General features: G+C 40.0%; 1 protein-coding gene across 8 annotated transcripts in view; it reads left to right on the top strand.

Annotated features, from left to right (window-relative positions):
* DGKA (diacylglycerol kinase alpha) overlaps nt 1-22,627 on the top strand; it is a 257,102-nt gene that overhangs the window by 202,100 nt on the left and 32,375 nt on the right. For 6 of the 8 annotated variants that reach the window (XM_073663706.1, XM_073663701.1, XM_073663704.1 and 3 more), the window contains 3 exons: nt 3,961-4,044; nt 20,540-20,589; nt 21,899-21,973. In XM_073663706.1, the coding sequence (XP_073519807.1) occupies nt 3,961-4,044; nt 20,540-20,589; nt 21,899-21,973 (209 nt within the window). Of the gene's footprint in view, nt 1-3,960; nt 4,045-20,539; nt 20,590-21,893; nt 21,974-22,627 lie in introns of those variants that run through there. The other 2 variants (XM_073663702.1, XM_073663708.1) reach the window with 2 other exon arrangements.

A 22,627-nucleotide genomic window follows, 5' to 3' on the forward strand; every position in this document is an offset into this window, starting at 1 on the left:
TCTTCCTTTTGCATATACTTTTTGTTTTCCGAAAGGTCCTGGTAATTAGCATATGTGGCACCACAATATTAAATAGCGATTTTTGCCAAAAAGCAGAGAACTTTACATAAACCATTGGGACAATAGGGATTGACATTATAAGATACATGCAGTGCTGTTATTATCTTATAGGAGTAAATCCTGATGATTGTTTCCCTTTAATTCTATCCTGGCTGTTAAATTGTTTAGTGTACATGTACACAACTCGGATCCTGGTGGCAACAGTGCCCTTTTGTGTCTCTCTCAGAAAGTGGGGTAGCTCTTATTCTTATTCTTGGCCTTTGAATGCTTACTTAGAGTGCTAGTTTTTGATGTAGTAGGATGTGTAACTTTTAGGCTATGTGCCCACGATGCAGAAATGCTCCGGATTTTTTCCTGAGCGTTTCTGCATCTCCCCTGGCAGAAAAAAAGCATGTGGATTGTACATGAGGATTTGTACATGTGTTTTTCCTACCAGGGACATGCGGATGTGAAGCGTTCTTCACATGCATTTCCGCATGCGGGTTGACTGAGCTTTTCATGTTATCTATTTGTTTATTTACTAATGCATTTAAAATGAAAAGATAACAACTTTCTATGAAAAATGTCCTATTATGTTTAGCTAATATACATTCAAAAGGTTAGAAAAAAAAGGTATGGAACAGATGAAAATAAGTGAGTGCAAGATCAGACTACAGGTTTGTCTGTTATAATGGAGATGCATATATTTGCATAGGAGCTGCATACACAGTACAATAGATAATTTGAAGCAAAAGCAGAGTTGCTCCATTGTTCACTTTAGATGCATTGTTACAATTAAAAAATGATGGTGGATTTACTTTTTGAAGAAGACATAACAGTTAGCATTGGATTAAAGGGGTTGTCCACTACTCGGACAACCCCTTCTTAAACAGTTTATCCCCTAATGTAGAATGAAAATAACACATACTCCCCTCCTGCCTCTGTGCTAGTCCAATGATGTTGTTGCTGGGTTCTCCAGGGCTTGCGCGACATTGTTTTGCTACGTGAGCCAATTAGTGGCCACTAATAGGTAGGTTTGCTCACATTTCCTTTAGACGGAATTTGCACAATTGAAAGAAGTGTGAGAACTGCAGCCCTTTAGTGGCCATTAATAAGCAAATATGAAGAATTTCCATAGGTACATAGAGAGTACATCAAATGTAAATAATGTTAAATACATTTGTACTTTAGGAAGATTGGACCATTGGGACGGTCATGCACTACAAAATAGTTCAGGGACCATTTAGGGGAAAAAATGCAATAAGGACCATATAACAGGTAGCAGTAAAATATATCAACCTTTATTGGATATATTTAAAATTAAAATACAGTTGGACCTAAGGATAAAAGGGCAACAGTCCCAGCAATGGGTATAATGAATATACAGTTATATGAAAAAGTTTGGGCACCCCTATTAATCTTAAGCTTAATGTTTTATAAAAAATGGTGTTTTTGCAACAGCTATTTCAGTTTGATATATGTAATAACTGTTGGACACAGTAATGTTTCTGCCTTGAAATGAGGTTTATTGTACTAACAGAAAATGTGCAATCTGCATTCAAACAAAATTTGACAGGTGCATAAGTATGGGCACCCTTATCATTTTCTTGTTTTAAATACTCCTACCTACTTTTTACTGACTTACTAAAGCACTTTTTTTGGTTTTGTAACCTCATTGAGCTTTCAACTTCATAGCCAGGTGTATGCAATCATGAGAAAAGCTACTTAAAGTGGCAACTTGCAAGTTGTTCTCCTGTTTGAATCTCCTCTGAAGAGTGGCATCATGGGCTCCTCAAAACAACTGTCAAATGATCTGAAAACAAAGATTATTCAACATAGTTGTTCAGGGGAAGGATACAAAAAGCTGTCTCATAGATTTAACCTGCCAGTTTCCACTGTGAGGAACATAGTAAGGAAATGGAAGAACACAGGGACAGTTCTTGTTAAGGCCAGAAGTGGCAGGCCAAGAAAAACATCAGAAAGGCAGAGAAGAAGAATGGTGAGATCAGTCAAGGACAATCCTCAGACCACCTCCAGAGAGCTGCAGCATCAACTTGCTGCAGATGGTGTCAATGTGCATCGGTCAACTATACAACGCACTTTGCACAAGGAGAAGCTGTATGGGAGAGTGATGCGAAAGAAGCCGTTTATGCAAGCACGCCACAAACAGAGTCGGCTGAGGTATGCAAAAGCACATTTGGAGAAGCCAATTTCTTTTTGGAAGAAGGTCCTGTGGACTGATGAAACCAAGATTGAGTTGTTGGTCATACAAAAAGGCATTGTGCATGGCGGCAAAAATTCACAGCATTCCAAGAAAAACACTTGCTACCCACAGTAAAATTTGGTGGAGGTTCCATCATGCTTTGGGGCTGTGTGGCCAATGCCGGCACCAGGAATCTTGTTAAAGTTGAGGGACGCATGGATTCCACTCAGTATCAGCAGATTCTTGACAATAATGTTCAAGAATCAGTGATAAAGTTGAAGTTACGCAGGGGATGGATCTTTCAGCAAGACAATGATCCAAAACACCGCTCCAAATCTACTCAGGCATTCATGCAGAGGAACAATTACAATGTTCTGGAATGGCCATCCCAGTCCCCAGACCTGAATATCATTGAACATCTGTGGGATCATTTGAAGAGGGCTGTCCATGCTCGGCGACCATCAAACTTAACTGAACTGGAATTGTTTTGTAAAGAGGAATGGTCAAAAATACCTTCATCCAGGATCCAGGAACTCATTAAAAGCTACAGGAAGCGACTAGAGGCTGTTATTTTTGCAAAAGGAGGATCTACTAAATATTAATGTCACTTTTCTGGTGAGGTGCCCATACTTATGCACCTGTCAAATTTTGTTTGAATGCAGATTGCACATTTTCTGTTAGTACAATAAACCTCATTTCAAGGCAGAAACATTACTGTGTCCAACAGTTATTACATATATCAAACTGAAATGGCTGTTGCAAAAACACCAATTTTTATAAAACATTAAGCTTAAGATTAATAGGGGTGCCCAAACTGTTTCATATAACTGTATATATGGCTTCACACAATGTGCAAAATAGGCAAATAAATAATTATTTAAATATTCATGTCCAAAGAGGGGATCAATAAGAGTAGTACCAAACAGTGGTATTTGCAAGAGATCAATGAACACACTTGACAATATGATGGTTAGTCTACATGCACAATACCTCTAGTACTATGACAAAGTGCCAATAGAGGTAAAGGTGAAGCAATAGTAGGTATCACAATAAGTATAATTACCAGAGCTGGGAGAGAGTGTTCCAGGTCCCCTACGTGAGTTTCGGGGCTTACCTTCTTCAGGGATGGGGGTGTGGCTAGACATGATAGAGATTAGCTTTAAGTATAGATAGATGGCCAATCAGAGGAAACCACAGTAAACATTGTAAAGGTACATCTTTATCTCCTGAAGTAACAAGGATCTGTTCACACGGCAGCATGAAAATCTGCTTCATATGACTGAATGAGGTTGTTTCTGCAGCTTGTGGATTTTTACACCTCGACGCCCCTTTGTCTTCTCTTCAGTGGACGTTTAACTGTTGCTTGCGATATTATGTTGAGTTGGAAGACACAATTAAAGACAGGTATCACTTCCCACCATTTTTGTGTTATGTCCATTAAGTTATTTTTGACACATCCTTTGTGAATATTATATCACAATATGCATTTCCATAGAAAGCAAAGTGTTTGTAGTGTCCGGTTAGTGAGGAAGTAAAAGCATTTCAGATGCAGTTTACTAACCACACAGCAATTAATAAGTGTATCTACTCATCTAGTGATAATCTTTGTTATGGGCTTCATCAATTTTACATAAAGACAAAAGCATAATTCTTACTTTTCTGAAAAAAATAAGTTTTGTCTCCTCTTCTTATGATTCCATTTGCTATTTTTCATTTAGCAGAAAGTGGTCGTGTCAGTCTGAATGATGTGTCCTGTTATTTTTCCTTGCTGGAAGGTGGTACAGCGGAGGACAAACTTGCTTGTGAGTAACTTCTTTTTATTTAGTTTTTATTTTCCCATGTATTAGTCTCCACAAAGATTTGCATACGCTGTGCTTTTGACAAAATTATGACCATAAAAATTATATTTTAAAGGGGTTGTCCAGTATGAAGCTACAAGCCTGCAGACTCTATGTGACTGCAGACTTGTGAATCTTTACATTGCGCACACTGCGCGCCGTCAGGATTCTCCAGTGCTGGGAGTGGGCTATCATGTGACCACAAATATGCGATTGGCATATTTCTGGCCACATTCCGACTAAACTGTGTCCAGCCTTGCTCATACACTTGCATTGAATGAGGCTGCACCCATCTAGTCGGCATGTGACTACATGTATGCAAATAGCATACTTGCGGTCACGTGTCTGCTGCCCCCCGGCATCGGAGAATCCTCACAACGTGCAGTGAGGATTCACAAGTCTGTAGTCACATAGAGTGACTGCAGACTTGTAGCTTAAGACCAAACAGACACTTTAAGACATATCCACATAACTCGTGCCTTTGGCTGTACTAATATCTTGTTTTTTTATGAAGCCATAATTAGGCTTCCACGTAGGTCAGTGAAACCTCTTCTGCACCTATACCTCTGCAGAAACCTTTGCTCCATCAGATTAGGTAGTCCATCAGACGTCTGGAGTAGAATATGTAAGACAGAGCCAGTACAGCAGGTCATGACACCTATGCACCTACAGACTCAGGAGTCATACAGGCTTCCTGCATTGGCCTCTTTTACCTCTTTTAAAGTACGAGCCCTAAAAAAAGTTTTAGATTTGATGAGTAAGCTGTTGAAAACGACATATCCTCCAGTGCTCTAGCTGCCACATCTCATGGCAGTTGTAGTCCCAGCTTAGACTATAGTCTCTGCTATTTACGGTGCGTTCCACACAGTTGAAAACACTAGAGGCTCTTAATCTACTCAGTGAGCACATTCTAATGATTTCACTTCAGTCTGGTTTAGGGCCGTTCACATATTGATTCTGTGTGGCTCAGTAAACATACGGCCTACAGCTCTTTATGCCTAATCTGTCAGCCTGTGAAGCCAGCCATAATAACTGTTGGCAATGTTCAGTGTGCGTTTTACATCTGTATCTTGAGTGTTAGTGTTTGGACAGTGTTGAAAATAGTTTCTTTAAGGCATGCAGAATAACTTTTATTATTTTTATAATTTTATATATTTCCCTTATTTTTGTCTGCGCTGAAAACGAATCTGCATCAGATACGTCAGATATTAAAGCTGGTTTCTATCGGACAGCTTTCCTCATTGGCAGCACTGGAAACCTAAGAGGAGGGTTTTACATTGCTGGCCCCAGGGAGTTTTGGGGATGCTTTCACCTTGTCTACTCATCCAAATTGGCACAGGGTCTTGTCTATAAGGGAAGGGAATAAATGGGGTGGTGTGGCTGCATTCTACGCACTTTCTGTAACTGGCCAACAAAATGCATTTCATCCATAACTTTCAAAAAGGCTGATTGTTCTTGAATTTTCTGTCTCTAATCACAGAAGAAAGAGCAGTTCAGGAGAACAGAAACCTAGAATAACAATTCTTCCAGAGAACATGAAAATGTTAGGCTCATATACTCTTGTTAGGATGGCCATTTTGGATTTGGGAATATTTTTTTATAAATCCTACATTAGAAGCTACGAGCAATCAACAGGGAACTGCTATCCTTGAGCAGGGATCCTTAAAGGGGTTGTCCACTACTTTATATGATCCCCCAATGTATTCCCCCAGGGCCCATAAGTGTTTCTTTAAATACCTTGTGGTGCCTTTTCTGCCTGTGAGCGGCGCTATCACTGGCCGCTCACAGGCATCACGTGACCCCCGGCTGTAGCCTGCTCTGACATCCGCTGATGTCACGACAAGTCCAGGCTGCAGCCAAAGTCCCTCTTCCGCTTTCCACAGTGGATGCTGGGCTGTGGGCGGGGTTACCCCGCTCTTCACACCCGGCATCCACCGCGTACCCTCCCTCTGCTCATTCACTGGGAAAACGCGCGGGGTGCGATGCACGGGGTAACCCCGCCCACAACCCAGCGTCCACCGCGGGGAGCGCGTCACTGATGTCACACCTCACTTGACGTGACATCAGTGACGAGTCACGTGATGCCTCTGAGCAGCCAGCGATAGCGCCGCTCAGGGGCAGAAAAGGTACCGCAAGGTATTTACAAAAACACTTCTGGGCCCTAGGGGGATACATTGGGGGGTTCATATAAAGTAGTGAACAACTTCTTTAATTTCCAACTGTTAATTTGATGGTGCAAATGACATACAGGTGAAAATGACATGGCAGGTGAAAGAAGTATTGAACACGTCACCAATTTTCTAAGTAAATATATTTCTAAAGGTGCTATTGACATGAAATTCTCACCAGATGTCAGTAACAACCCATCCAATCCACACAGGCAAAGAAATCAAACTAAAGATGTCTATAAATTATGTGTAATAATGAGAAATGACACAGGGAAAAGAATTGAACACATGAAGAAAGGTGTAAAAAGCCATGGAAATTCATAACACCAGCAGAAATCGATCAGTAATTAGAAAGCAATCCTGCCACTTAATGAAGAATAATATCAGCTGGCTCAACTGATGGCCTATAAAAATTGTTTCATTACCAAGGTACCACACAAGAAACATCTCATGGTGGGTAAAACCAGTGAGCTGTCTCAAGACTTTAGCAGACCTTACTTGGTTGATAACATGCGAGCAAGGGACAATGTTGAGAGTAGTATTCTGCTCCCGCTGTGTCCTGGTGTAAAAATAAGAATAAAATAAAAAAATCTTTATACTCACCTGTCTAAAGATGTCCCCTGTAAAACACAGCGGGAGCAGAATACTACTCTCAACATTGTCCATTACTCGCGCTGATTGCAGCGCCGGCAGGGGACAATGATGAGGGCAGCGTTCAGCACCCGACGCTTGGGAACAGCGCTAACTGTACGCTGATTCCCAGGCGTCGGTACGTGTCACACTGATGACACATAAATTTCATCCGTGTGTCATCAGTGTGGGACGTCTTGCGGCCCGTGCAGTGCAAAAAAAATGAACATGTCAACGTGTTTTGCCCACGGATACACGGTCCGTGGAAACACACTGACGTGCACAGAACAATTAATTTGAATGGGCCTGCGTGTGTATGTGTCTCCAGTACATGTGGAAACTGTCACCACACATACAGGACACACTGACGTGTGAAAGAGGCCTAACTCTGCTGCCTCATTATAGTGAACGGATCTCTCTGGGGTTTCATCTGAATTACGTCACTCAGAGATTTAAATGGATACAACGATATCAGTGCTCAGCGTCGAGCACAGGATGAATAGGAATATTTTACATAACTTATTGGATCACAATAAAAGCTTTGACTCAGTCCACAAAAAAGCCCCCACTCAGGTCCGTCATCTGTTAACGAAAATATAGGGGACTTCCACGTTACTAGTAGCACAAAGGCTCTGAAAAATGAAATGTCCCTTGCCCCCTCCAAAAGAAATTCAGCTAATTCTGGGCTCCCAAATACAAATGCCCACCTCCCTGTTGAGCCCCACAGTATGCCTAAGCCACAGTTAGCATCAACATGTTTGACATTTCTGTAGCGATGAGAGCCTGCCTAATTTACAGGTGCATGTCACCAGAAGCACGAGCTGGGCATAATGTATTGGTCACTGCAACGGTAGTTTGCAATTTTCAATCAGCAGCATCCACTGCTGCTTGTTTCTGGGAAACACCCATGTAGTTAAAATCCTTACCACAACTGTAGATAAATTCCCAAAGGGGTATAATTTCCAAAATGGGGTCACTTGAGGGGGGATTCTGCTCTTACACTTAGAAGCTGTGTATACGGAGTCTGCATACTATTCTAGGAAAATCTGCCCTCCAGGAGGCAAATAGCGCTCTGTCCCTCCCGAGTCTCACTGTGTGGCTAAGCTGTAATGTACAGCCACATCTGGGGTATTTCTACATTCAGCAAAAATTGTGTGACAAATGTTTTTTAGTTTGTAAAATAGGGTCTCTTATGGGGGGGGTTCTGCTTTTCTTCTGTTCTGTCACCTTGGGGGATCTGCCAATGTGACATGGCACCGTCAAACCAGCCCACTAAAATATGAACACTAATATGGCACTTCTTCCCTTCTGAGCTTTGCCCTGTGCCTCAAAAGTAGTTTTTAACCGCATATGGGGTATCTGCGTGCTCAGGAGAAATTGCACAACAAATTTTGGTTTCCAATTTCTTTTGTTACCCTTGTGAAAATATTTTTTTGTTGGCTAAAAGAAAATTTTTGTGGAAAAAATGTGATTTTTTTTTATTTTATTTTTATTTTCACAAGTCAGGGTTATAATTTTCTGTGAAGTACCTGGGGGTTCAAAGTGCTCACCACACATCTAGATAAGTTCTTTAAGGGTTCTAGTTTCCAAAATGGGGTCGCTTGTGGGGGTTTTCCACTGTTCAGGCATATCAGGGGCTCCCCAAACGCCACATGGCATCTGCTAATTATTCACGCTAATTTTACATTCAAAAATTAAATGGCGCTCCTTCCCTTCCGAACCCTGCCATGCGCCATAACAGTGTTTTTTTCCCCACGTATGGGGTATCGGCTTACTGAGGAGAAATTGCACAACAAATGGCATGGTGCAATTTCTCCTGTTACCCTGCAAAATATAAGGCTGAAAAACATTTTTGTGGGAAAAATGTGAAAACTTTATTTTTACGGCTCAATGTTCTAAACTTCTGTGAAGCACCTGGGAATTCAAGGTGCTCACCCCACATTTAGATAAGTTCTTTAAGGGGTCTAGTTTCCAAAATGGGGTCACTTGTCGGGGGTTTCCACTGTTTAGGCTCATCAGGGCTCCCCAAACGCAACACGGTGTCCGCTAATTATTCACGCAAATTTTACATTCAAAAATTCAAATTGCATTCCTTCCCTTCCGAGCCATGCCTTACGCCCAAACTTTGGTTTTCCCCTGCATATGGGGTATCAGCGTGCGCAGGAGAAATTTCATAACAAATTTTGGGGTCCATTTTTTTCCTGTTAACCCTGCGAAAATAAAAAAAATTTGGGTCTACAGTAACATTTTTGTGAAAAAAAGTTCATTGTTTTCTTCCACAGTCCAAAAATTCTTGTGAAGCACCTGGAGGGTTAAGAAAACTTCTTGAATGGAATTTGATTTTTTTCCCGTTTTCTAGTACACGATATGGTAAAACCAATGGTGTCATTCAAAAGTACAACCTGTCCCACAAAAAATAAGCCCTTACGTGGCCATATTGACCGAAAAATAAAAAGGTATGGCTTTAGGAAGAAGGGGAGCAAAAAACAAAAATGCAAAAACGGAAGATGGCCCTGTCATGAAGGGGTTAATTACTGTGAAGCACATGAAGGGTTAATATACTTCTTGAATGTGATTTTGAGCACATTAAGGGGTGCAGTTTTTAGAATGGTGTCACTTTTGGGTATTGTCTATCATAAAGGTCCCTTAAAGTCACTTCAAATTGTGCTGATGTAAAGTAGACATGTGGGAAATGTTATTTATTAACTATTTTGTGTGACATATCTCTCTGATTTAAGGGCATGAAAATTCAAAGTTTGAAAATTGCGAAATTTTCACGAAATTTCTAATTTTTTCACAATTAAACTCCAGTTGTATCAAATAAATGTTATCACTATCATTAAGTGCAATATGTTAAACAAAAAAAAATAACAGAATCAGTGGGATCCGTTCCAGAGTTATTACCTCAGAATTGTAAAAAATGTCCTGGTCATTAACGTGCAGTTTTGATCATTTCTTTTCTTTCATGTATTCCAAAAAATCAGATGTAATGCAGTTTGCACTGGCCACTGAGGCCACTCAGGAAATCATCGAATTTTGTGAAATTTACTTTACTCCAGAATTCTGGCAAAAACTAAGTGTTTTTAACATGAAAACCTGATTTACACAACAGGTCATTTTTGATTGTACATTCCTTTTCAGAGAACTGGAGAAAAAAGGCCTTCCAGTTTATATTCTGGCTGGGGGACGTATAAGGACAACTATGAGGATCAGAAAATAGAATAGAGTAGGTGTCATGACTTATACAGGACTGCGCATTTATATTACATATTTTCATCCGAACAATAGGATAATTTGATTGTATGTATAGTATATGGCCTGATAAAGAGGAATGTCAAAAATATTTTTATGGTGTGAGTATAATGATGAAAAAAGAAGTACTGAAGCATTCTGGAAATTTGCTCTTAGATATAATGGATAACTTTCCATTCTAATAAAAAACCTTGTTAAAGAACATATAAACTTTTTATGGCATTTTTCACAAGGTCATTCTTTTTAAACTTTTTAACAAACATTTTTTATTTGTTTTGTTTTTATTAGTAGCAGAGACTATTCTGTGATGTAAAGTGACAATCTATTGTAGCTGGAAAATCCGGTAAATAAATTGCCAAGCCAAGTAGCCAACATGTCTTAAAATGTGGTTCTGATGAATAAAATTTCAGTGCTGTTTTCTTTTTATATCTGTGACAGAACTTTCTCATTACTTGGTCACTAAAATAATAGAACTGAATGCGTAATCAGAAAAAGGCAAATTGTTTAAAGGGAATGTCTAATCATTTCTCAGGAGCTCACCACTCCTATGCTTTCCAACTTACTGCATGCTGGGAACAGTGCGCTCCTGAAGACTGACAGCGGTATGGTCATGGCGCTGGCCCAAAGTGTGCCCTCTCCCATGCTACATGCAGAGGCAGCTTTTCCTCTGCAGTGGTGTTGGAGCGCAGGGGCACTGAAGCTGCCCGGATCCAGACTGATTCAGAGCAGTAATTACAAGTGCATGCTTCTTCCCTACTGCATTGGTGGCTGGTAACCGAGGCAACAAGCAGTACACTTTGAAATAAAATATCACTCCATTCCAGTGAGCGGAGGCAAATTGCAAAGTTGCTTATTTTTACAAGCACTTTGCAATTTTACCCACTTAACAAGTTGAGAACACCGTCTTCAAATATATATACAGTACAGACCAAAAGTTTGGACACATCTTCTCATTTAAAGATTTTTCTGTATTTTCATGACTTTGAAAATTGTACATTCACACTGAAGGCATCAAAACTATGAATTAACACATGTGGAATTATATACTTAACAAAAAAGTGTGAAACAACTGAAAATATGTCTTATATTCTAGGTTCTTCAAAGTAGTCACCTTTTGCTTTGATGACTGCTTTGCACACTCTTGGCATTCTCTTGATGAAGTTCAAGAGGTAGTCACCGGAAATGGTTTTCACTTCACAGGTGTGCCCTGTCAGGTTTAATAAGTGGGATTTCTTGCCTTATAAATGGGGTTGGGACCATCAGTTGTGTTGTGCAGAAGTCTGGTGGATACACAGCTAATAGTCCTACTGAATAGACTGTTAGAATTTGTATTATGGCAAGAAAAAAGCAGCTAAGTAAAGAAAAACGAGTGGCCATCATTACTTTAAGAAGTGAAGGTCAGTCAGTCTGAAAAAATGGGCAAACTTTGAATGTGTCCCCAAGTGCAGTTGCAAAAACCATCAAGCGCTACAAAGAAACTGGCTCACATGAGGACCACCCCAGGAAAGGAAGACCAAGAGTCACCTCTGCTTCTGAGGATAAGTTTATCCGAGTCACCAGTCTCAGAAATCTCAGGTTAACAGCAGCTCAGATTAGAGACCAGGTCAATGCCACACAGAGTTCTAGCAGCAGACACATCTCTACAACAACTGTTAAGTGGAGACTTTGTGCAGCAGGCCTTCATGGTAAAATAGCTGCTAGGAAACCACTGCTAAGGACAGGCAACAAGCTGAAGAGACTTGTTTGGGCTAAAGAACACAAGGAATGGACATTAGACCAGTGGAAATCTGTGCTTTGGTCTGATGAGTCCAAATTTGAGATCTTTGGTTCCAACCACCGTGTCTTTGTGCGACGCAGAAAAGGTGAACGGATTGACTCTACATGCCTGGTTCCCACCGTGAAGCATGGAGGAGGAGGTGTGGGGGTGCTTTGATGGTGACACTGTTGGGGATTTATTCAAAATTGAAGGCATACTGAACCAGCATGGCTACCACAGCATCTTGCAGCGGCATGCTATTCCATCCGGTTTGCGTTTAGTTGGACCATCATTTATTTTTCAACAGGACAATGATTCCAAACACACCTCCAAGCTGTGTAAGGGCTATTTGACCAAGAAGGAGAGTGATTGGGTGCTACGCCAGATGACCTGGCCTCTACAGTCACCAGACCTGAACCCAATTGAGATGGTTTGGGGTGAGCTGGACCGCAGAGTGAAGGCAAAAGGGCCAACAAATGCTAAGCATCTCTGGGAACTCCTTCAAGATTGTTGGAAAACCATTTCCGGTGACTACCTGTTGAAGCTCATCAAGAGAATGCCAAGAGTGTGCAAAGCAGTCATCAAAGCAAAAGGTGGCTACTTTGAAGAACCTAGAATATAAGACATATTTTCAGTTGTTTCACACTTTTTTGTTAAGTATATAATTCCACATGTGTTAATTCATAGTTTTGATGCCTTCAGTGTGAATGTACAATTTTCAAAGTCATGAAAATACAGAAAAATCTTTAAATGAGAAGGTGTGTCCAAACTTTTGGTATATAAAATATAAATACCAAAACAAAAAATTAAGCCAGAGCAAATTTTGGTATAAGTGCAATGCATAGGTGTGCCTTCACACTGTGGCCATTTAACTGAACCTAATATAAAAACAAAATGAGCAAATACCCTGTAGAGAATAAATAGTCATGCTATATGTAAATAACTTAAGGTTCTTGGTTAACATTGTCTTGATCAAAAAAAGATTAAACCCATCCCACCACGACAAGTTGTACCCCAATCGGGATGGTACTCATTGGGAAAGAGGAGGAATTGGGTGAGTTGGGACCACCACCTATTGTGAGTGGTGAATCCAGTGTTATCTACTGTACATAGAAGTGTTACCTTTTATTGTATTCCTACTTGTAAGGATAATGAGCTTCAAAGATTAATATATATTATATACACACACAAACAACAAAATCTTCAAAACATCTCCATTCATTCAGTGTAGCATATGAGTTCCACGTGCAGAAACACACACACGTACACACCTTGGCATGTTATCATTGAGGTTATTAATGGTTGTCTGACGAATGTTCTGCCATGCTGAAGGCACTTGGGCATGCAAATCATCAAGATCTGCTACTAACAGCTCCTTTTGCAATTGTCCACCAATTATCAATTTAGTTTATATCAATTTGGGGTACAAGGTTTTTATTGCATTTATTTTTCAGCGAGGAGTGGTGACCAAATATTTGCTTGATGGGTGTGGAGACGGACACTGCAGGCCATGGTAGCACATTTAAGCCATGCAAGCTGCTCATAGTAGCAAGTGGCCTGGTGTTACCTTTTTGAAAAATGGCCTTGGGACAGTTTGGTGTAATGGCCATAGCACCAGTTCCACAATTGAACGATTCTGTACTGAAAGCCATATAAACAAGTGAGAGACATATCTGATAGAAATGGTTAGGGTCCCATTATAGAAAGGTTGCCTTGCAGTGGCTGGTATATGAAGTTCCCAATTTGTGCTCTAAGTACGTCATTTTACAAGTATATTGTATATAGCAGTAATGCAGTTCACATCTCACATTTTCCATGTTTGCATATATCTTAGCCTAAACTGTGTGCTGCTGCACTCTTTGGCTTGTGCATACCAAGCCTAGGCATCAAACCGCAGCAATGATAGCCAGAGATTGGTCTGGAGACCACATGGGCAATTCCAGGAAGAGGTCTTCGCAAGGAAACATCACACCGGTCCTACTCCTGGGATTATGGTGGGGGGGTAACATAATACATGGTGGCTGGACTCCTTTAGTCTTCATTCCAGGTGCAATAATAGCTCAGCGTTACATTGATTTGGTCGTGGAACCAGTGGTACAGCCAGTGTTCCAAGTTGTGTAAGTGCGTGTATTTCTGCACATATGTAAGGTGCCCCAGCGAGGTAGTCGTGGGCGAGCTATAGCCCCCTCTCGCTCTGGCACCCTACAGACAATTCGTGTCCTCCCTCTGATGTGTGGCTGTGTACGTGGGGCTCTCCACTTACTTCTAACCATCCGATCGCGGCTGTCTCCAGGCATTTCTCTTCTGGGACCAGGGCAGCAATAAATTCAGAGGACACGAGGTTCTTAACCATAACTTGGACTTTACTTGGGGATGAGGAATATGTACAGTATTTACAGGCAGATATAATGGATAAGGCCCGACAGGTTATTATCTCCCTCACAGGCACTGGCAACCATCTTCAGCCCTGGTTCCCTCTTTAAGTGAAGCATCTCTGTGACTCTAATCTCTAGCCCAAGAGACTCTTCTGCAGTACCAACAGTGTTCCGGATCCAACATCTCCCCCACGTCTTAGCCTGAAGTCATATTTATCTTCCTCTGCTTCCTGCAGACTAGAAGTGCCCCGGGTCCTCAATACCTCTGTTGAGTTTCTCCGGCCGGCTAACAGGACTCTTGCGTAGGGAGACTTTTACACTGGTGATCCCACTGTCTGAGGGTATGGAGCTCCCGTCTACCCTAGCAGCCACCATATAGTCAGGCTGCCCATACAGTTCACTGTCCTATCTCTTACAACTCATCACTTCCTGCTTCTGGAAACTAAACCGAGATTTTCCTAATGTGCCCACCCTCTGTGGACTGTCATCACACAGCATTAACCCCATCACTGTCTGTAACACTGCTAGCAGACCCAACCTGACATCTGCACCCAGGACAGTGGCATCTTGTGGCTGATCACAGGTACTGCAGCCCACAAGGAATTATGCCAGGAACAGGCTCTACAACACTCAAGGCTTGATCAGGGCACTAAGTTCCCCCCTCTACTCTACTGACTGGACCACTGAAGCTAACCCCTTAGCTTGGCCTACCAACAGTTAGAGAGGTTTAATTACGGAAACACTTTCTTTAACTACTTCAGTGCCAAAGGAAGGCTACGTCCTTCCCCACTATTACACATACTCAATACTAAATAAATAAATTGAGATGTTTTGAAAATTTTGTTTCCATTTTTTTTCATCATCTGTCTATCCTGCGATTAACATAATTCCATTACTTTTCCTTCTTGGTGTTGCATTTTCAGTGTTGGGGAGTGTAGTAGAATCGATTTGAACAATCACAAAATCAAATCCTTTAGAAAAAAGTTTTGAAAAATATAAAAAATATATAAAAATTTGAGTCACCTATCTTTTCCACATTAAAAATAAATAAAAGAAAAATAAAAAGATAAACTTATGTGGTATTGCTGCATCTGAAAACATCCATTCTGTCAAAATATAAAATTAATGAACCCGATTGTAATGAGAAAAGAAATTGAAACTGCAGTTTTAAGTCACCACCCCTCCCTAAAAAAAAAAAAAAACAATGAAAGCCTATCAAAACATTGTATTATTATTATTATTATAGCGCCATTTATTCCATGGCTCTTTACATATCAAAAAGGGGTATACATAGCAGAAACACTTACAATACAGTGTCATTTTTACCACAGGATGGACGCCATAAAAACTAAATTTAAAAAGCCAAGGCGGAATTGCATTTTTTTCAGAATTTCGCAAAACTTGCAATTTTGTTTTTTATTTTCCTATACATTGACTGTTAATGTAAATGATGTCATTCAAAACTACAACTCGGTTCACAAAAAAACAAGACCTTCTATGGCTAGCTATATGAATGGAAAAATAAGAAAGCGCAAAAATATACAAAACATCGCAGATTCATTTAAGGGGTTAATTGTATCTGTGCCATTTACAGTTGGTTTATTACTGCATTAGACATCAAAGCACTTCTGACATAAACACACTTGTAATAAATAAGGATATGATAAAGCTCAACAATTGTATCCAGATTGTCCGGAGCCATCATCATGTCTTTCTTGGCTTGGATCTTGTATGACAGCTGGTGGTGCCTTTTGTAACCATGACTTAAATGAAATATTCCCTATCTTGGCTATTTTGTGTCCGGATGATTCATCATATCTCTCTAGGTACACTGCCTCTCAAGAATTGCTCAAAATAAGGTTTTATTATTCTTAAAAACATTTTCTTCTGTTTTAGTTTTTGAACAATGGGATTATTATTTGTCTTTTTAGGATTATTGTAATGATGCATTAGTCATACATGGAAACCTTTTCCAAACGAACATAACATGGTGCTGTACACAAGTCTGGTTTTAGAAAAAATGCGAACTTGCTCAAAATGGAGCAACAATTGCTAAGGTTTTGCATCACGACACAGAAATACATAGGGTGGATTTACAGTAACGATTTCAGGCCATTGGATGAGCGCCGATCGACTAGATAATAGAAAAATAGATAAGGGCAGAATAGAACCTCATTGTGAAAGAAGGGGGATTAGGTGAGTTGGGAACACCACCTATTGTGAGTAGGGATGAGCGGACCCGTGGAAGTTCAAGTTCTGGTACCCGACTCGAACTTTATTCCAAAGTTCGATTCAGGTACCAGAACTGTACCTGAACTTCAACCAGAACCCCATTGAAAAGATCACTCTGTCCCCATATACAACATCATGTTTTTGGCAGTATATCATCTGTTTACGCAGGCAATGTGCTGCTGATAACGGCGATTTATGCTGGCTTAAATGGAAAACCAAGCGATTTGTGTACATCGGCGGATGATCAGAAACAAGCGCTGCATGAAGGCTTGTCTGTGCTGCTGGCATTTTTAATTGTAGATTCTGGCAATCTTGTGAAAACTATATATCACTAGGGGATGGTGGTTACAAATATGGTGACTCCGGGTAAAACCGGAAGAGTAGAATTGTCTGTGAAGAGGGTAAAGCCTCAACAGATTCACACTATACAGGAAATGGAGCTAAACACAGTTGTTCTCCCATTCCACAAATTTCCACAGACCCACTGCCTCTGTGACACACACGTCACAGCATTTATGCTAAATGACACGTGGTCTATGGTATATAAACACATCGCCTATGCTATATACGCATACACAGCCCCTGAGAGACACACATAACACCTATACTGTGTATGCATACCTATGTGTGTGTATATACACAGTATATGTATGTACATATAAACACACAATCTATATCTTATACATACACCTACCGTGGAAACCTTCAAAAGGAACCTGAAGACCCATCTCTTCCGACAAGCCATACAGTGGTGGCCAAAAGTATTGGCACCCCTGCAATTCTGTCAGATAATACTCAGTTTCTTCCTGAAAATGATTGCAATCACAAATTCTTTGGTATTATTATCTTCATTTAATTTGTCTTCAATGAAAAAACACAAAAAGAATTGTCCTAAAGCCAAATTGGATATAATTCCACACCAAACCTAAAAAAGGGGGTGGGCAAAGGTATTGGCACTGTTTGAAAAATCATGTGATGCTTCTCTAATTCGTGTAATTAACAGCACCTGTAATTTACCTGTGGCACCTAACAGGTGTTGGCAATAACTAAATCACACTTGCAGCCAGTTAACATGGATTAAAGTTGACTCAACCTCTGTCCTGTGTCCTTGTGTGTACCACATTGAGCATTAAGAAAAGAAAGAAGACCAAAGAACTGTCTGAGGACTTGAGAAACCAAATTGTGAGGAAGCATGAGCAATCTCAAGGCTACAAGTCCATCTCCAAAGACCTGAATGTTCCTGTGTCTTCCGTGCGCAGTGTCATCAAGAAGTTTAAAGCCCATGGCACTGTGGCTAACCTCCCTAGATGTGGACGGAAAAGAAAAATTGACAAGAGATTTCAATGCAAGATTGTGCAGATGGTGGATAAAGAACCTCGACTAACATCCAAACAAGTTCAAGCTGCCCTGCAGTCCGAGGGTACGACAGTGTCAACCCGTACTATCCGTCGGCGTCTGAATGAAAAGGGACTGTATGGTAGGATACCCAGGAAGACCCCACTTCTTACCCCGAGACATAAAAAAGCCAGGCTGGAGTTTGCCAAAACTTACCTAAGAAAGCCTAAAACGTTTTGGAAGACTGTACTCTGGTCAGATGAGACAAAAGTAGAGCTTTTTGGGAAAAAGCATCAACATAGAGTATACAGGAAATAAAAAGATGCATTCAAAGAAAAGAACATGGTCCCTACAGTCAAACATGGCGGAGGTTCCCTGATGTTTTGGGGTTGCTTTGCTGCCTCTGGCACTGGACTGCTTGACCATGTGCATGGCATTATGAAGTCTGAAGACTACCAACAAATTTTGCAGCATAATGTAGGGCCCAGTGTGAGAAAGCTAGGTCTCCCTCAAAGGTCATGGGTCTTCCAGCAGGGCAATGACCCAAAACACACTTCCAAAAGCACTATAAAATGGTTTGAGAGAAAGCACTGGAGACTTCTAAGGTGGCCAGCAATGAGTCCAGACTTGAATCCCATAGAACACCTGTGGAGAGATCTCAAAATGGCAGTTTGGAGAAGGCACCCTTCAAATATCAGGGACCTGGAGCAGTTTGCCAAAGAAGAATGGTCTACAATTCCAGCAGAGCATTGTAAGAAACTCATTGATGGTAACCGGAAGTGGTTGTTCACAGTTATTTTGGCTAAAGGTTGTGCAACCAAGTATTAGGCTGAGGGTGCCAATACTTTTGTCTGGCCCATTTTTGGAGTTTTGTGTGAAATGATCAATGATTTGATTTTTGCTTCATTCTCTTTTGTGTTTTTTACTTGCAAGCAAATTAAATGAAGATAATAATACCAAAGAATTTGTGATTGCAATCATTTTCAGGAAGAAACTGAGTATTATCTGACAGAATTGCAGGGGTGCCAATACTTTTGGCCACCACTGTATATCTTCTACATACGCCTGCCGTGGAAACCTTCAAAAGGAACCTGAAGACCCATCTCTTCCGACAAGCCTACAACCTGCAGTAACCCTCGCTCCACCATACCTCTGCACGACCAGCTCTACCCCCACCTACTGTATCCTCACCCATCCCTTGTAGACTGTGAGCCCTCACAGGCAGGGTCCTCTCTCCTCCTGTACCAGTCGCTGTCACATTGTGTTCAAGATTATTATAATTGTTCTTGTATGTATACCCCTTTTTCACATGTAAAGCGCCATGAAATAAATGGCGCTATAATAATAATAATAATAATACAATTTACACTATATACAATCTATAGTCGCCGATTGCCCCAGTGACCACATTTTTAAAGTTGTTGGAAGACTTATTTTCGGAGAACATGTAAGCTCACATGTCCATTCCCAGTAAAATACCCATTCTAAAGCAATCCTGTGCATTCTGCCATTCCTCTGTAAATATATAATTCTGGAAATATTATTCCCCTGGAAATGTTTGAATGAATTAAAAACTTGGTTTAACCATTTTCCTTGTGGATATCTACACAGTCTTTTAGCACTGATTGGAAAATACATACCCCACTGACAAGAAAAATGGTACATACAAAGTTGTCAGCTTATTCTACATTTCCTGGAGGAGTAATAGAGGAACTAAACAACAAGTTCCAAGAAAAGATGCCCTGGTATTGTTATTTCATGGGGAATAGACAAGTCTTTTTAAGTCATAATTCTTCCGAAGGGATGGAAAACTGGAAATACTACTGTATCTTTAAAAAAATAAATTGATGAAAAAGACAAGAACTTATTATTAATGCAAGCTGTTATGAAGGCTAAAAATCCATAGAAACAGACACATTTTTACTGGTTATAAAGAGCCCCTTAAAATCAGACACTGCACACTAGAAAATCTGTCTTATTTATGGTCTCAGAAATAAAAAATCAGATAATAAGATATGATTAATTAGTAGCAATGAGATGACTCCAGATGAAAATATATGTATATATAGTTCTCTTTTAAGATAACCAACAAATACTGCAATGCACAGTGTGATGAGGACACCCAGCCAAAGAGTAATATCTTATACTCAAAAGTGACCTTGACGCCGTACTTGAAAGTGACATGTACAATATATTCCAAAGTGACATCGACATAAATTTCAGCCCAAATCTTAGAAGGAATGTATTTTCTATTAGTAATATGTATCTGATCTTGTTGAACTTTATAGTAAATATTACTGTCTATCAATAACCCTGATTCCTTAGAGACATAGATAATGAATGATCTTATAGATGCTTACTTGTGATGCTGTCAGTGTAATAAAAAGTAGGTAAATCTGTGTAATCTGAGTAGTGGAAAACGAAGCAGTGATGACCTTGCTTCTCTGCGGCAGCAAGGAGATATCAGGCAGGACATTGCCATCTACCTGTCAGAGGGCAGTAGTACAGCTTGTCTTGGAATCGTGATCTATGATTTTGATGCCACATGGGGAATATATTTTAACCAAAAGAATTGTGATCTGAACACTATGTTAGGGGTTTTTCAATCAGTATATGTTTTTTATTTGGTATAAATACTGTCTTGGGATAATTGAATTAGTATACTGATCTTTAAAATGATAATGATGGTTCTTTTTATTTTCTATTCACAGTCACCTTTAAATTGTACGATAAAGACAGCAATGGACTTCTGGATAGCTCTGTGAGTTTCACCATTTATATTTGTCTCCTTCCCGGCACACCAGTTGCCATTATTGAAGTTAACTGGTACAAAGCAAAACACATTTTAAATGACATCTCATTTCACAGGCTAGTTTCAATCTCTTATGATTAAGGGGGTTTTCAAGTACCGATGATGATGGTGGTATATTGCTAGAATCTCATCGGGAGGGAACAAGTGGAAGGAACCCCATTAATTTAGGAAATGAAAGAGCCGCAGTGCTGGTAACAGCATTTTCCTGCACAGAGGTGCTTCCACTTTTTTACCTTTCAGCTGATGCAAAGCTATTTCTTGTAACGATCCATGCACCTATGTGAGCAGTGCATGAGCAGGATGCTCTCCGTATGTTCAGAATCAATGAAAATTGAGCAATCAGTTGAAATTTTGTGACATTTAGAGCAAAATAAAATGTTATGTTTTGAACATTCAGGGGATATTTATGGCAGCATTAGGAAGATTAACTTATTATACTGTAGTAATAAAACTGTAGGAATAAACTTTAAAGAGAACCTGTCAGCACGATTTTGTAATGTAAAGAAAAGACATGGCTGTTATGACGCTGTAATACTGATTAAATCAATACCTTTGGTGAAGAAATCCACTTATTTAATCACCATTTGAAGTTTTCTGCTAATTAGATGTTGGTGCACAGGGGCCGGACTGTACACGGGGTCTTCTCCTCAATGTCTGTGAATGATCAGCCTCCTCTGTGAGACATTTCATCAGTGGTCTGTCATTCACAGACCAGAGGCAGGCGGAGGAGTTGGAGAATCACAGACAAGGAGGAGAAGACCTCGTGTACAGTCCGGCCCCTGTGCGCCAAAATCTAACTAGCAGAAAACTTCAAATGGTGATTAAAGAAGAACACCAAAGAATGTAATCAGTATTACAGCGTCATAACAGCCATGTTTTTACTTTACATTATAAAATCTTGCTGACAAAAGTTCTCTTTAACCCTAGAACGCATGACCATAAAAATGGGTATTTTCAAAAAAGAGTTGTTATACCGAAAATGCCTGCAACATAAAAATAAATGAACAACTGGAAATGACAAACAACTATATACCTGAGGAATACCTAGAGTTTCAAAATTCTAACTAAAGTAATCTTGCAGAAAATAGAAAACAATTAACAGGGCGGGCCTGCGAGGCCCCAGGTATGCGTTCTAGGGTTAATATGTAAAACATGGTGAAATCGGGTTTTTTTACCCTTCTAAGTGTCAGTTACTTTTATGAGTATAAATATCATTTTCTTTGACTAATTTTTTTATCTCTCTCCATATTTACGATAGGAAGTGGACCGGATTATAACTCAAATGATGAGGGTTGCTGAGTACTTGGACTGGGATATCACTGAACTCAAACCAGTAAGTTTTTTTGGCCATTGTGACATTGACCAATTTCCCTAAAAGTTTACATGCGATTATAGTAGAAAAAGGTATGCCAACTGGCTGTAACCCCCATAGCTTCTGCACAGGACACACTAATAGTCTTTGCCAGGAATGGAGGCACTGATGTGCCATACTTAGATCCCTGATCACTGTAGCCGATCACAGACCGTAGCAGTCAGGCAGCCAAAGAATGGACATAATCTCTTCCTGCCTTTCAGATTCCCATGCAGTATATGAAAAACAGTGCTCAGAGTACCGCTTTAATTTCTTTTCATCTTCATTTATATAAGATTATGTCTTTTATATTTTACTGAGCTTAGTATGAATGTGCCCATGAGCTCTTTTACCATACAGTGAAGTAAATAATTATTTGACCTTTTGCTGTTTTTGTAAGTTTGCCCACTGACAAAGACATGAACAGTCTGTAATTTTAAGGGTAGGTTAATTTTAACATTGAAAAATAGAATATCCCCCAAAAAATCAAGAAAATCACATTGTATAAATTAGATAAATGTATTTGCATTTTGCAGTGAGAAATAAATATTTGATCCCCTACAAACCATTATGAGTTCTGGCTCCTACAGACCATTTAGACTCTCCTAATCAACTCGTTACCTGCATTAAGGACAG

This window comes from Phyllobates terribilis, unplaced genomic scaffold, assembly GCF_046119375.1.
Source record: "Phyllobates terribilis strain yellow unplaced genomic scaffold, ASM4611937v1 Scaffold_2__4_contigs__length_985480577, whole genome shotgun sequence".
Taxonomy (NCBI): Eukaryota; Metazoa; Chordata; class Amphibia; order Anura; family Dendrobatidae; genus Phyllobates; species Phyllobates terribilis.